Source organism: Eucyclogobius newberryi, unplaced genomic scaffold (genome assembly GCF_026437365.1).
Source record: "Eucyclogobius newberryi isolate DKJ021-1_F unplaced genomic scaffold, fEucNew1.0.hap1 SCAF_16, whole genome shotgun sequence".
Classification (NCBI taxonomy): Eukaryota; Metazoa; Chordata; class Actinopteri; order Gobiiformes; family Gobiidae; genus Eucyclogobius; species Eucyclogobius newberryi.
Genome location: NW_027315790.1, coordinates 20,923,571 through 20,938,474, shown reverse-complemented (window position 1 = coordinate 20,938,474; position 14,904 = coordinate 20,923,571). Strand labels below are relative to the sequence as shown.

The 14,904-nt window shown below is 39.6% G+C and overlaps 1 protein-coding gene across 3 annotated transcripts in view; it reads left to right on the top strand.

The window, feature by feature from the left end:
- Positions 1 to 14,904, top strand: part of LOC140361954 (CUB and sushi domain-containing protein 3-like) — a 408,691-nt gene that overhangs the window by 313,790 nt on the left and 79,997 nt on the right. For all 3 annotated transcript variants that reach the window (XM_072447874.1, XM_072447872.1, XM_072447871.1), the window contains exons 15-22: positions 1,728 to 1,922; positions 2,356 to 2,494; positions 3,292 to 3,479; positions 3,877 to 4,065; positions 6,373 to 6,489; positions 7,673 to 7,888; positions 9,508 to 9,696; positions 13,674 to 13,774. In XM_072447874.1, coding sequence (XP_072303975.1) covers positions 1,728 to 1,922; positions 2,356 to 2,494; positions 3,292 to 3,479; positions 3,877 to 4,065; positions 6,373 to 6,489; positions 7,673 to 7,888; positions 9,508 to 9,696; positions 13,674 to 13,774 — 1,334 coding nt within the window. The remainder of the gene's footprint in view (positions 1 to 1,727; positions 1,923 to 2,355; positions 2,495 to 3,291; positions 3,480 to 3,876; positions 4,066 to 6,372; positions 6,490 to 7,672; positions 7,889 to 9,507; positions 9,697 to 13,673; positions 13,775 to 14,904) is intronic.

Sequence of the window (14,904 nt, the reverse complement as noted above, 5' to 3'; positions counted from 1 at the left end):
CATCTTTAAATGCAATTTAAAATGATTTAAAATGACAGATTAGAGAACATGGTGAACAGATTGATGTATGCTAACACCTTCAGCATCAGTATTACCCCAAAATCACTGAATCCAGTGAACTCTTCTTCCTCGGTGTCACTTCTAAACAACTCTGCAAACTCTCCAGTCTCACCCGGGCCAAAACTTTGACTTTCGTTTGCACTATTGGGCCTTTTTTGTCTCTTTTTTACAGTACGACAATATTTGAGTTGTAGAAATTCAAATAAGTCACTTCTATGCATTCGGCTTTACATTTATTGCATCTAATGTTTTATAATGATATCGTTCATTCCTGCTTTTGAGTTATTATATGTAAGTTGTTTGAATATTATTGTGATAATTTTTTGTTAGCAATGTATCACACTTCTCAGCTTCTAAATCTAGGCTTTTGTCATTGCTGTCCCTAATAAACACTAGAATAAAAAGAAACTGGGGATAGAACTAGCAAAGAAAAAAATGAAATCATATTCTTCGAGGCTGTGAATATGTTTTTTTCTAAAGTTACAGAAATACGGGCATCTGGACCAAACGTTCACCTAAGAGGCTCATTCAGTTGAATTATGTGGCTCTCCAGCTGTTTCACACTGATTGCTATAATTTATCTACAAATCCCACACAAGTGGCAATTTGGTGTTTATTCTCGTCTACTAAATTAGAATCAAAGTTTTCAGTGAGAATAAACGACTGACCACAATGTCATTTTCTGAGCTAAGTGTTGATCAAAGGAATTCAAAGAGCTTTGGCATTGTATGATTACACAACCTTAAAAATAACTTATTTCTCTATGTTCAATACAGGGTGAGAAAACTGCAGGAGCCGTCAGTCAGTCACAAGAGCATAAGACCTTTTCAAATTGCTAAAATGGCCCTGTGTCTTTGACCTTAGTCAAACAGAAAACGGTGTTCAGTTTTTGTGCATTTTTTTTATTTCTATCTGATTGAAAATTGAAGCTTTAGATGAACAGATAACAGTGAGCAGCATGTTCAACGAATACAAAACATTGGCTTTCTTCTGAAGAAATTGATATTTTAACCCAGCTCACTTATGTGGGCTAAGTACAGTTTTATTGTTGACAAAAAATATTATTGATGTTTCTTGCTGGGAGATAGATGAAAGACACATTTTCTAAAGCTGCTCTGTGCAAAACAATTCTTCAGTCCTTCTCTTTTCAAGTAATTTTATAGTTTCATTGATATATTTTGAAATCAAGATATTGACATTTACAACAGGCAAAATAAAGAATAACACAGACATAGACATTGAGAAAATGGTTAATATAATCTAACGTTGTAGTTTTGAGTGTGTCAAATACAAGGCTACGTTTTCTACCCGTTAAATGGAAAAAGTAGAGTCAGGGAGGGCTTCTGGCAAAAATCAAGCCAAATCACTAGACAAAAGTGGTCACAGGCCATTTTTACAGTAATTTAGTATTGCCCCAGCAAAATTTGAAACCATTATCAAATTAAATATACAATAGAAGCACGTTACTACACACGTGGGGCTGATAACTTCCTGGAGTTCAGTGCTTTCTAGCTATTTTTCATCGCCTTTTAAATTTATTTTTTTAATTACATTTTAACCCAACAGACAGGAAGAATATTAAGTGTAATGATTAGCACAAAGTATGGGGTAGCTCCATATTTTGAAAGTCTATTCCAATATCGTCACATTTCCCCCTTTTTCTTCAGCGTTTGGCCATAACGAGTGCCCAGATCCCGGCATTCCCATCAACGCGCGTCGCTTCGGAGACAGCTTCCAGCTCGGCAGCTCCATCTCGGTGGTGTGTGAGGACGGATTCATCAAAACGCAGGGGAGCGAGACCATCTCCTGTCAGTTGGAGAAAGGCAAAGTTATGTGGAGCGGGCCTATTCCCAAATGTGAAGGTAAATATTGACTTTGTAGTTTAGCTAAATCATTTAAGATATGATTGGTCAGATTACCTAGGCTGTCTGTGGATATGACCATTTTGAAACATCAAGAGCGGATAATGAACCACTGTGTGCCTCGGTGCACGAATGGAAAGTGAAGAGACCTTGTATAGCGCAATAATAAAGCAGTTCATAACTCGTTAGCACTTCACGCTCAAGTAGCTCATTACAGTGAAAAACTCTGACCATGATAGTCAGACATTTTTTTGTGGATAGCTTCGTCAACAGATGCCACTCAGAAAATTAAAAGTATATTGTTTTTAGCTCTGAGGTTGACATAATGTGCACTAGTTCACACTATTCTTGATTGAGTGAGGTTTTGGAGTTCAATTTGACAAACTCCATTATTGTTATAATGTTGTACGTGTCCTCTTTCTCTCACTCATAGCCCCATGTGGAGGTCATTACTCGGCCCCTACCGGTGTGATCCTGTCCCCTGGTTGGCCTGGTTACTACAAAGACTCCCTCAACTGCGAGTGGGTCATTGAAACCGAACCGGGACGCTCAATCAAAATCACTTTTGACAGGTGGGTGGCACGTCCTGTATGCTATAAAGACCTAAATGTCTCAAAGTGGGTTCATGCATTAAAACGGCCATAAATTACTCAGCAAACTGACAAGTAGAAACCTAAAACTTTATAGTATTCTAGGGGAAAGTAATTATGGCCTGTTACTCTTTATTGGACATATTATTCATCATCTCAATAGACTGCCAAAACATCCAGAACTCTGTGATCAAACATATATCACTATCTTTTAATAAATAACATATAGAACCTTTTGGTATTGTTATTATAGATCGCTATGATAGGACCAGCATTTCCTGCTCTATGAATATTTAGCACTTCATTGAAATATATATTAGGGATGGGACGAGCCACAATTCCCAGAAGATGAGACGAGCCACGAAATTGGGTCCATGAGAACGAGAAGAGATTTTGACATAATTTATAATAAAAAATGGGTGTGGTTCAGTTCACAATTTTGGCCTCACATTTTTCTTTTTTTTCTTTATTATTTACTATTTTTTTCTTTCTTTTTAAAACTTTAAGGTTTAACTAGCCCTTTTATCAATCATTTTGAATATAAATTATGAAACAAATCTCACACAGATCATTTTTCACATGCGACAATTTTGTGGCCCGAGATCTTGCTCCTACCCTAATACATATTTACATTTGTCTCTGAGAAATAACTTCCAAATAAAGGATGACAACAATGTCCTTCAAAGTACTCAGTTTCAAATGTGTAAAACCACCCTCTATAATTGGTCACCCCTCATGTTAAGTACGTTAATGTGTATTGTATGTATAATGTCTATTAGGTTTCAAACTGAACTGGGATATGACTTCCTGGAGATCCACGACGGGCCCAACCTGCTGTCTCCTCTGGTCGGCTCGTTCAATGGCACCCAGGTCCCCCAGTTCCTATTCAGCAGCAGCAACTTCCTTTATCTGCTCTTCACCACTGATAACAGCCGATCAAACGCTGGCTTCAAAATACTATATGAAAGTACGTCAGATATGAATACCCTGTATTTACTGATATTCAAATGTGGACATGCGTGCATATTCCTTATCTGCTATATACCATTTTTTTTCCGAAAGATATGCATATATATATATATATGTTATTTATTGCATGTGTTATATTATATGATGTTTGTGTTATATTTTACTGCCAACTGGGTATATATCGCTTCCAGACAGCAGTTAACTGTAACCATATGCCATTTGACAAGCTTTGAAGATCATTTTTAAGCCATGAAACAAAGCATCACTTGCATATTAATAGTGCCTTACCTGCAGAGTATAATAACTAATCCCTTCAGTCTAGATTATGCAAATATGTGAGGTGAAAGTAGAGCACCTTAATGCATATTTTATTTAATTCAGTGTCTTTTATTCAGGTGTTACAGTGGACAGCTACTCCTGCTTGGACCCTGGTATCCCTGTCAATGGGATCAGATATGGGCAGGATTTCTCCATTGGTTCCACCGTGTCGTTCGGGTGTGATTCTGGATACAGGCTCAGCCACGAAGAGCCACTGGTCTGTGAGAAGAACCACTGGTGGAGCCATCCTCTGCCCACCTGCGACGGTAAACATCCCATTATAGAGGCGGCTACATGGTCAGGGTTGGATTATCTAAGGATTTTGATACATACAAATATTGTCTTTGTATGAGGTGCTTTGTACTTTGTCCTGTGCATTGTGTAGTGTCAAATGCAGATAACAACACTGACCAACTTTAACTGGAACACAGAGAATAGATATCACTATAATTGCATCTATTCAAACTTTGAATAGTTCCTGTTTGAACAGTGTAGTCTGTGTTTATAGTTATCTTATTTTAGATTTTTTTTAGATTATAGTGAGAATAGTGAATGTCTTTCATATTGAAATGCCAAGAATATGCTCTTTGTAAATCTCATCTTATTACATAATAATAGTCATATTTTGAATAGTTGTTTTATTGATAGACATTACTTTTTTGGAAAGGCGTTCGATTTCAACGCTGTGTTAGTAATGCCCGGAGTTGTGGTCAAAAAGGGTTAAATCACACGGCTGCATGTGCACTTGGACCACACTGAGGCAATTTGCAGAGGAAGTGTGGCGTGGCTGATGGGGCTGATTTGAAGATTAGAGTGCCGTGACCACATGTGTGTCTCGTCACATGTTCCCCGTGTGTCCTCCGTGCACCACCCTTTTATCCTGTCATCTTCTCTCCCGTGTGAAGCCCTGACTCGGGACGCTTTGACTGGGCCCTGTGTTGCCTGTCACATCCTCTCGCCTCTCTCTCAAATCAAGGAGGCAGCGGTGGTGATGTGTGTACGTAGGTGGTGGGAGGCGGCAGTGGGGGTGTCTCTTTTCTCAATTGCAACCGGAGCAAAGAAAGAAGAGGAGAATAAAGCACTGGTAAATGCTGTGCCATAGGTTTTGTGGATTCTCACAGTGTACGATTTACTGGCTTCTGTGCTTGTTAACCACATTTGAATTGCACTATTCCTTGGAACGCAAGTCATTTCCTCGGAGGAGCCAGTTTGTGCAGATAAACATCAAACAGACTGGGATTCTTGGATGGTGTGTCATTAGGCACTGTTTATTCACCATGTAGCCACATAAAGATAGGCACAGCGTCTGACAGCTGAGGTTGGTAAGAAATGGTTTAGCCCTCGATAACATATTCACAAGATGACAGACTTCCAACTGCACAGCTATTTATTGACAATAAGCGCTGAAATCTTCTCCAATATTGATGAGACGGTCACCTCTTTGTCAAAGGGGACTCGTTTCTGTGAAACTGCTCATAATTGCAGCAGTGAACAAAGCAACAGGGAGCCATATTGTAATGATGTAAAGCAGTGGTGGCAAAGATATGATCAGTTGGTTTCACACTCAAATCCTCAACGTCAACATTAAGACATCACCGGCAGGAAAGTATAAATAATTAAACATTTGTTCATGAGTGCACATATCTGATTATGTAGATACAGCTTGCTCTGCATCTTTATGTCTGTGTTTGTTTAGAAACACTCTCTAGTTAATTTGTTGCTGATGTGGTTAGAGGTTCTATATCCTTGTAGCGATCGAGTGTCTCCTAGTGCTTTGTAGTTTGTAGTTGTACTTTGTAACTCTTCCACATATGAAACTTTGACCTTCTCTTGAGCTTCCCAGCTGTCTGCCAGTACTGCTCTTTTATACGTAAGATTTACTGTAAGATAAAATGACAAGCAGTCAACTGAAGGACAGCAAGCTAACACCAAGCAACAAATCAGCACATTAGTATGCAAAGTCTGAGTTACACATTCACCCAAACAACCAATTTTGTGGATAAGTGCAGTGCCTCTGACCCCACACTCATGAGAGTGCATTATGGGCTCCCATTTCAAGTTCATTATTTAGTTTTCCAACTAAAACTTTGACATTACGCAGTGGTGATGTCATTTTGGGTGTTCACATACTTCCAAAAGCCTTTGAACTTAAAATGTTAACAATTGTTAAATGTTTATTTTTTAAACTAGATTTGTTGGTGTTAAAATGTTTAAATCAATTTGCAAAGAGGCACTTACTTTGACAGATGGTATCATGCTAAAATTAAGGGGTCTATAACACTTATTTTTAGGTCATTCTTGATATAAGATTTGCCCAGACAAATAAACAAAAGAAACTAAACTAAACTGAGAGTAGCCAGGTATTTACTTTTGTATATTATATTACTGTTAGTCCTGAACCACAGAGGCTACTGAAGAAAACACACTTATGTTTATGGTGCACAGGCAGAGGAGACCTAACCCCACGGGGAAACACTATCTGTTTTGGCTATCAACTATCTGATCTGACTTTTTTACCTCTTTGTCCCTTGTCACTCCACATCTCCATCTTCCATCTCTCTCGATCTGTCCAGCTCTGTGCGGAGGAGATGTCCGGGGCCCCTGGGGGACCATCCTGAGTCCTGGATATCCAGACAGCTACCCCTCGTCTCTCAACTGCACCTGGACTGTGGAAGTCAGCCACGGCAAAGGCATGGCACACACACACACACACACACACGCCCACACACACACACACACACACAAACACACGCCCACACACACACACACACACACAAACACACGCCCACACACACACACACACGCCCACACACACACACAAACACACGCCCACACACACACACACACACGCCCACACACACACACACACAAACACACGCCCACACACACACGCCCACACACACACACACACACACACGCCCACACACACACACACACAAACACACACACACACACACACAAACACACACACACACACACACAAACACACACACACACAAACACACGCCCACACACACACACACACGCCCACACACACACACAAACACACGCCCACACACACACACACACACGCCCACACACACACACACACACACACAAACACACGCCCACACACACACACACACACACGCCCACACACACACACACACACACACGCCCACACACACACACACACACAAACACACACACACACACACACAAACTGCAGAGAGTGAAAGCAATACAAGCATTGTGTGTGTTTTCTCAACCTTGATTATAACAAACCGAAGTTTCAAGTACTCTACTTTCACACATGCACTTTGTATACAGTCCCTTAAAGCCTGATTGCAAATGCTAATGTCTTAAAGAGTAAGTAGTTATTTGTATTGTGCTTTTCACAGAGAAATAGTCACAAAGTGCTTCACATACTAGTAAAACATTAAATTCAAACTACAATAAAATATACAACGATGTGCAATCACATTTGAGCTTGGCCAGTGAGGCTCAACTTCTTTTTTTAAAAAGTGAGCCTTTAGGTGCTTTTTAAAGACATCCACAGAATGCAAGAAGAGTGGGAGATCATTCCCATTTGGGGTACGACAGCTTTAAAAGATCGGGCCCCTTGAGTTTTAAAACAAGTTTGAGGGACCATCAGCAAATTTTGCCCAGAGGACCTGAGGGTTTGATCAGATCAGTGACATACACACAGGTGCCTGCTGGAGCCTTTAGCTCAGGAGAGTCCCACAGACACAGGCAACCACTTGTCATGAACTGCTGACCTCTTCACCATTTGATTGACATTAAGTATGAATAGATTAACGTTACAGCGTCATGGATATTCATGAGAGCATCAGAGCGTCATCTAAGTTGGTTTTGTTTTCTCTGTCTCACCAGGAGTCCAGTTTCAGTTCAACTCGTTTCACCTGGAGGACCAGCACGACTACCTGCTGCTGACGGAGAACGGGAGCTTCGTGAAGCCGCTGGCCCGTCTCACCGGAAACGAGTTACCTAGCAACATTAACGCCGGTCTCTATGGCAACTTCAAAGCCCAGCTCCGTTTCATCTCCGACTTCTCCATTTCCTACGAGGGCTTCAACATAACTTTCTCTGGTATTGCAATTAAACTTGGAACACAATTGAGTTTTACAATTATACCTACAGTGTATATTGGCTTCAAACTTTTCCCTGTTTAAATCTGTGAATTTTCAGGTCCGCTGCATGTTGTGTCTAGATGAAAAGTGTAGCTGACCTTATGCAAACTATTTAAAAATAAGTGATAATAATTAGGTGACATGAAATATAGAACTATAGAATTTTTTTTTTTTTAAATTGCATAAAAACTCAAGAATTAACCAAATCTGACAAAATAAAAAAATAATAATGTATTGATATTATTTTTATTCAAATGATCCATTATTTTAAAATTTTGCAAAATATTAGTCTTCTTATGCTCTGACTTTTTGAGCTACAGTTGCTCAGGCGATTCTTACTCTTTTTCATCTTTTACTGCCATTTAATAAAGATGCATTTTGAAAACTGTGAAACAATACTCGCAGTTTTGGCTTTACGAGTTTGTTTTTTACTGCTCCATCTCTCTATTGTCTTGGTGCGGCGCTTTGGAGTTAGTGGGTCAGTGCTCTATTGAAGTGCAGGGCTGAGGCCAAAGACAGACACATCCCGGGGATACAAGTGTCCCTCGTAAATCACGCCTCTGCCTCAGCATCTTTCCTATTGACTCCGGAGGAAAAGAGCGCAGAAATCTGAATGTACTAGCGCTACATTTTTACAGCCTCCCAGATGGCATGAAGCCGATACTCTCCATATAACACATGGCAAGTGTCACCAGCGATGGGACTTGCCAGTTTCCAACATGCTCTACACGCTGGGCCAAACTGCAGCGTGCGCACGAAGACTTTCGGCCTCATCAATCTGAGCATGATAAAAAATATTCCTCTTACTCGTGGTGAGCGCAAAATCAAACAAGTGCGTCTGATACGTAGTGTGACATAGCTATTTTAGTTAGTGTTGTCCATGTCAAAAAACACTTACCGGTACTTTAAAATGAGTTGTACCCGATTGTGTTCTTGTAATTAAGTCAAATTTGTCTACCCAGTACAGCGCAAGTGAAAATGTCCACAAACCAGGAAGTAAGACTGATAACATGCTGTTGTTAGCAATGGTGTGATGGCAGAACTCTGCTCTGGTCTCTGAAAGTTGTGAAACATGTATAAACTCATTGTGGTGACTAATTTGGATGTGTTAGCATTGATAGCAAGTTTGGACCACTGTTAAATTGAACTACTCACTTCAAGTCAAGCACACAAAAAATCTAGACTTTTACAAAAAATCTTTGTCCCCCATTTAATAAAGTAAAATCTGTTTTGTCCCAGCACATATACATTGTAAAAGCATCTATTTGGGTTAAAATGAGACCATTGTGTGCTCTCTGCATCTATTTATAGAGCATTTTTTCTTATTCTCAGATGAAGGAGGAATTACACGGGTATTACAGTTACCTCGATTGCAAAACTCATCACGGATGAGACTATTACACAAGTGTGCACTAATGCCTTCAATATCATCTATTCTAAACTGAAGACTTAACTTGCCATCTCCAAATTTCACTTGCACATGTTCACTTCAAGTCAAGCATACAACATGTTATGCAACAAGAACTGAAACAAAATATGATCCTGTCATTCTTTGTTTGTTTGTTTGTGCTGTTGCAGAATACACTTTGGAACCGTGTGAAGATCCCGGGATGCCGCGGTTTGGACGGAGGAATGGCTACAGTTTTGGAGTCGGCGACACGTTGACGTTTTCCTGTAATGTAGGATATCGCCTAGAGGGGGCGCCAGAGCTTGTGTGTCTGGGAGGTGGGCGGAGAATGTGGAGCGCTCCACTGCCAAGATGTGTTGGTACGTGAAAAATATATATTTAATTGTGTTAACTTGTCCCAGTAAAACCCAAAAGATATCAGGCGACATGCAGATGTTCATTACACCCTGAACAAGGAAAAGCCATCGCCATAGTTTTGTTCTGCATCAAAAGTTTCTTGCAATTCTTTTGAAGTCTCAAGGCTCTCGGCAAGTAGTTTGGCCTCTCCTTCCATTATATAAAGATAGAGTCCATTATGTTTTACCAATTGGGATGGTTCATAAGCTAAGAGCTCTCTGCTTTTATCAGGCATTGAAAGAGAAATCCATCTTTAAGGGCAAAACCCATCCTAAATCCTCATTTATTTGGAAGGCTGACTTCCTTTATTTGAACATCCAAACAGAGCTATACTGGCAAACAGACCTGACACTTTTACTGTATAAAATCTGTATGAATTTGCAACTCGGTCAGCACGCAAACAGTAAATGTCAGGGAATGTTAATGTGTGGCGAGGTTTGAGTGGGCTGGGAATTTCAGCCAATACAAATGCAATAACACTCGCTGTAGCTATTGAAGTACAAGCAATAAATGTGATAAGAAGTTTAAAATTGCCTATTTAAAGAGTAAAATATAGGGCAGTTTACAATGAGGCTTTTGTTGTCTCCACTGTCTCTGTGCACATTGCAATAATGACATGAGCAAAAAGAGAAGCCCATGTTTACACCAGATGTGAAACTTCTTATCAAGCGCTAAACAGCTTATTTTAGCTGATTTCCTGTGGCTCAGGTGGTGGAGGGGTCAACTTATTACCCCAGGGTTTGGTTGTGAGTGGTTGGTTTTGGTCAGAGAAGTGTTTGAAGATTGTAAGTAGAGGTATTTTTATACTAAAAATTATACAAAAATAGCTGATGCAAAATACAAACGTAAACTTTTAAGGGTGTATGGTGATATTTCTGTACTGCTGTGATTAATTTTACTGACATTTCACATTTGCCTGATAATTAAACCTCAACTAACATGTTTATAGACGTTTTTTTTTCACACATTTCAGTTGAATTGTCACGGTATCATCTGACTTTAGTTAGATATATCGCCCACCACAAGGTTGGGAAGTGTTTAGCAGAATATACTGTTGTTTATGCATGTCGAATTAGAGATTTCAGTATATCATTTTTTAAACACTGCAAATTGAGTAGATTGTTTTGTGTGATACTGGAACCACGACATTTACAGGCTCGATTTGGCACATGTCTGATGGCTTTCCGTAGTCTGACTATCGCGATAAACACCTAAAAATATATATTGAGATTTTAATTTTTGTCATTATTGCCCACCCCTAATGGTGAGACCGCCTCGGGGCCGCTTTGGGGACATTAGAATACCGACAGTAGTGTGAGGAGTGAATGAATAATGGAAACTTAAGCATTTTTGTCTTAAGACTTACTTAAACCCCTTATATGTTTAGTATGTCAAGAGAACAGCACACAAAAACTTTAAATTGGAATAATTTTGTAGGGATAAGATCTATGAAAACTTTTAATTTGTGCTCTAAACTTAATTTTAAGTTAAACAAGCTTTCTGAACTTTGAGGGCTTTATTGTGGTGTTTTGATTGCACTACACACAAGTCTTTGAGAGTGGGTAGGATTAGCCAAAAGAGCATCTCGACGCAGATAATACCTTGTACCTTTAACCTGAGGCTGTTTGAGAGAGGATAAAAGTGTGTCAAATCTGATTCGAGTTGGGGTGCAGATTTACAATCAATAAACAGCAATGGTAAACATGTCTCAGTAGAAAACAGGAAAAAAGGTTCAGAAAACAACGAGTATGATGATTTCATTTTAGATCACTTCAGAGAGTGTCACATTTTATTTTTAACATGAAAGCTGTGTTCATGGGCGGCTCTTTCAACATGTTACACGCGGATAATGCAAAAGTTTGAGAAGTGTTGGACCCGAGGCACATAAAAAGTCCTTTATCAGGTTCAACAACAAGCACAGACTTTGCAGGGCTTCAAATCTAACAATATCAATTAAGTTAAAGTACTGTTACTGCGTATTATGAATTAAGTGGAAAAGTCAAATAATGTCTTAGGGGTTCACAGACATTTCAGGTGGAGGGTCCGCTACATGCTTGTCTCCATGGAGATAGTTAAGGAACATTCCAGACAGAGCATAATTCCACCTAAAGTTATTGCAACTTTAAAGCTGGGGTATGTGACTTTTTTGCTGTGAATCAGTTAATTTTGTGTTTACTTATTTTATTCAACCAATTTGAATAATCAAATAACATAGAAAAGTTACTTTACAAACCTTCTAAAATCGAATTCAACTTAAACCAGATGATGTTGACATGGATTACGTTTCTTCCACACAATTCTTCTGTTGCCATTACTCTTCCTTGTCCTTGCTTGTAGGTCAAGCTTTTCACAAGTTTGCACCAGTGCCAATTCTTCCTATTTATAATGCTATTGCTGCTTTTAGGTAATTTACCATAACTTTTTTAGAGAATTTATTGTTTCGCTAGCAGGCAGTGAAAAAGCGAGAGAAGATACAGAGAGTTTCAGGGGAACGGTTGATTGAATCGGACGAGGACAGTACTTATACAGCGAGATAGAGAGCTCGGCCGAGCAAAAGGAAGGGAGTTAAAGAGGGAGAGGGTGGAGAGGTAATTTTCTAAATGGAAACTGTAGCCACGTGATTTATCGACGATATGACAGCTGTAATATGACCATTACACCAGCGGAGACATGCAGAGGGGCGGGCGAGTGGCCGCGAGAGGGGGAAGAGGATAAGGGATCGTGTGTGAATAGAGGACACATAAGTGTACAGATCTTTAGGTAAATTAGCTCTGGGATTTAACAGCCGGCACACACTTCTCCAGATGGACGTGAATGGCTGACAGTGCAGTTCAAATGCACTCACAGACACATACACATACACTAAGGAGGACTGAAAGGACAGTTTGGCTTTAGAGTACTTTGCAGTCAAGAGAGCGATCATTTGTGACCTAAAGTGTTCTCAAAGTGGTTCTGTGAATTGTGATTGTAGAGTAAGCTGTAAGTAGAAACATGTTATAGGCAGTAGCCAAGACATTGCAAATAGTAAATTCAAATCATTGTAAAAGAGTAAAAACAAAAAAATACTGTGGATACTCTTAAGGCCATAGTTATTTTATTACTTGGTTTACGGATCCGCCGCACTTAGATTATTGATTTATACAATATAAATAAAATTCATTATTATATTTTTTTTATATAAAGTACCGCCAACAACACAAAATAGCATTAAATGAAATATAAAAAGCGGTATTTAGTCAAAAGATAAGAGCGCGTGAAGCGTGGCGAAGCAGCTCCGTCCCTGCGCGGTCCCGGCGAGAGTGCACATGCCCGTTTTCTCCGCCTTTATATCGCAAATACACATTTTAAACCCGTTTACCACATTTTCTCCAGCGCATTTTGCCGTGACTAAGGCTGAACACCTAGAAGTGTGAGTTCTGAGGGTAAAACACACTAAATCTACAGTTACACGCTCCTGCGCGCGTCTCCCCCCCTCTCCTCCCGTGGTCCGTTTTGGGCAAACCCGGAAGAAAACATCTTTTGAAAATGAAATTATATTTATATTTCGCCCGCCTGTTCAATATATTTAATTAAAAAATCCGTAAACCAAGTAATAAAATAACTACGGCCTAAGTTATTTACAGTCTCACACGCACACTCACAAAAAGACTTTGTCCTCTTTTGACGACCTCCTTGAAAGTTGAAGAAACACTTTGTTGTTATGTTTATGTTAAAAATGACTTCCTTGATTCGTAACACTCATGTGGGTGAAGTGTCTTGCCCAATGACACAACAACAGTTTTCACCAGCGTCACCAGTGGCCCCACCGTGGCACCTGGTTTTCTCATGGTCTCCCATCCAAGTACTAACCAGGCCCAGCCCTGCTTAGCCTCCCAAATCTGAGAAACTTGGTTATTGTCAAAGTGGCCTCAAATTCTAACCTTTTTTTCTTCTCAAACAGCTGAATGTGGGTCTTCAGTCATCAACAATGAGGGGATTCTTCTGTCTCCAAACTACCCCATGAACTATGACAACAACCATGAGTGCATCTACAGTATACAGGTAAGTGTCACTGTTACGAGCCATTCACATTTATTCAATTATGAACCGTAATACACATTTTAGATATTAGGTATATTTTAGGTATTTGAATGTGACTATTGTTGCATTTACAAATAAACAATGCTGCACAAAGAATTATAAAAGTTGTTGAACTTGTTGTACCCTCCCCAGTGTATACATTCTCAAAATCAATATTGAGTTTATATACTGTGAGTCTTGTTAATATAATTACACATCTTCTGGCTGTTTACACCACCCTTCAAAACATTTCCAATTAGTCACGGTTGAAATATTGGTTTAGTTTTCAACCCGCCAGCAAGAAATCTTTATTATTATCTGACGATCCAGCATTATGAAATATGAAACCGTTTTCTGTTTCCTTAATAAAACAGTGAGTAAATTATGTCGGTGTAATCCCTCATTCGTCCAGGCGTGTTCCATAGTAGAAAAAGCTTCAGTTGTAGTCATCTGGACTCAGTTTGCAAAAATAGACGTTTCGACTCTCATCCAAGAGTCATTGTCAATAACAGAATTTAGGTCGAGAACTCCGATATTAATACTGTTCTGTGGTAAGACCCACCCATTGGGAGGAGCCTTCCTGAAGTAGAAAGAGTTGTTTGTTTCAACAGAAACTCCCCCCTTGTATCTACCGAGCTAGCCTATTCAGAATCTTAATGGGCTATTAGAAACCTCTTTGTCTTTGTGAGACCCTGGCTCAACCACCCTGAGTACCTGATTAACATCTGAATGTCCTCTACCTTTCCAGGGGTTCAGTAACCCATTATAAATAACAGGAAGATTAAACCTTAGCCCTCCATTTCTGTTTAAAGAAGGTCTTTCTTTTTTAACAAAAATAGCTTCCTTAACTCCTCTTTCAAACCATCTTTTCTCCCTGCTTAAAACCTTCACATCACCGTCTTCAAACGAGTGATTAGAGGCTTCAAGATGGAGATGCACGGCGCTCTGTGGTCCTGAACTAGTATTTCTTCTGTGCTGATAAAGCCTCTTGTGTAGAGGCTGTTTAGTCTCACCTATGTAACGTTCTTTACAGCTTTCTTCACTGCATTGGATCGAATAAACTACATTGCTCTGTTTTTGAGTCGGCAACTTGTCCTTTGGGTGAACCAGTT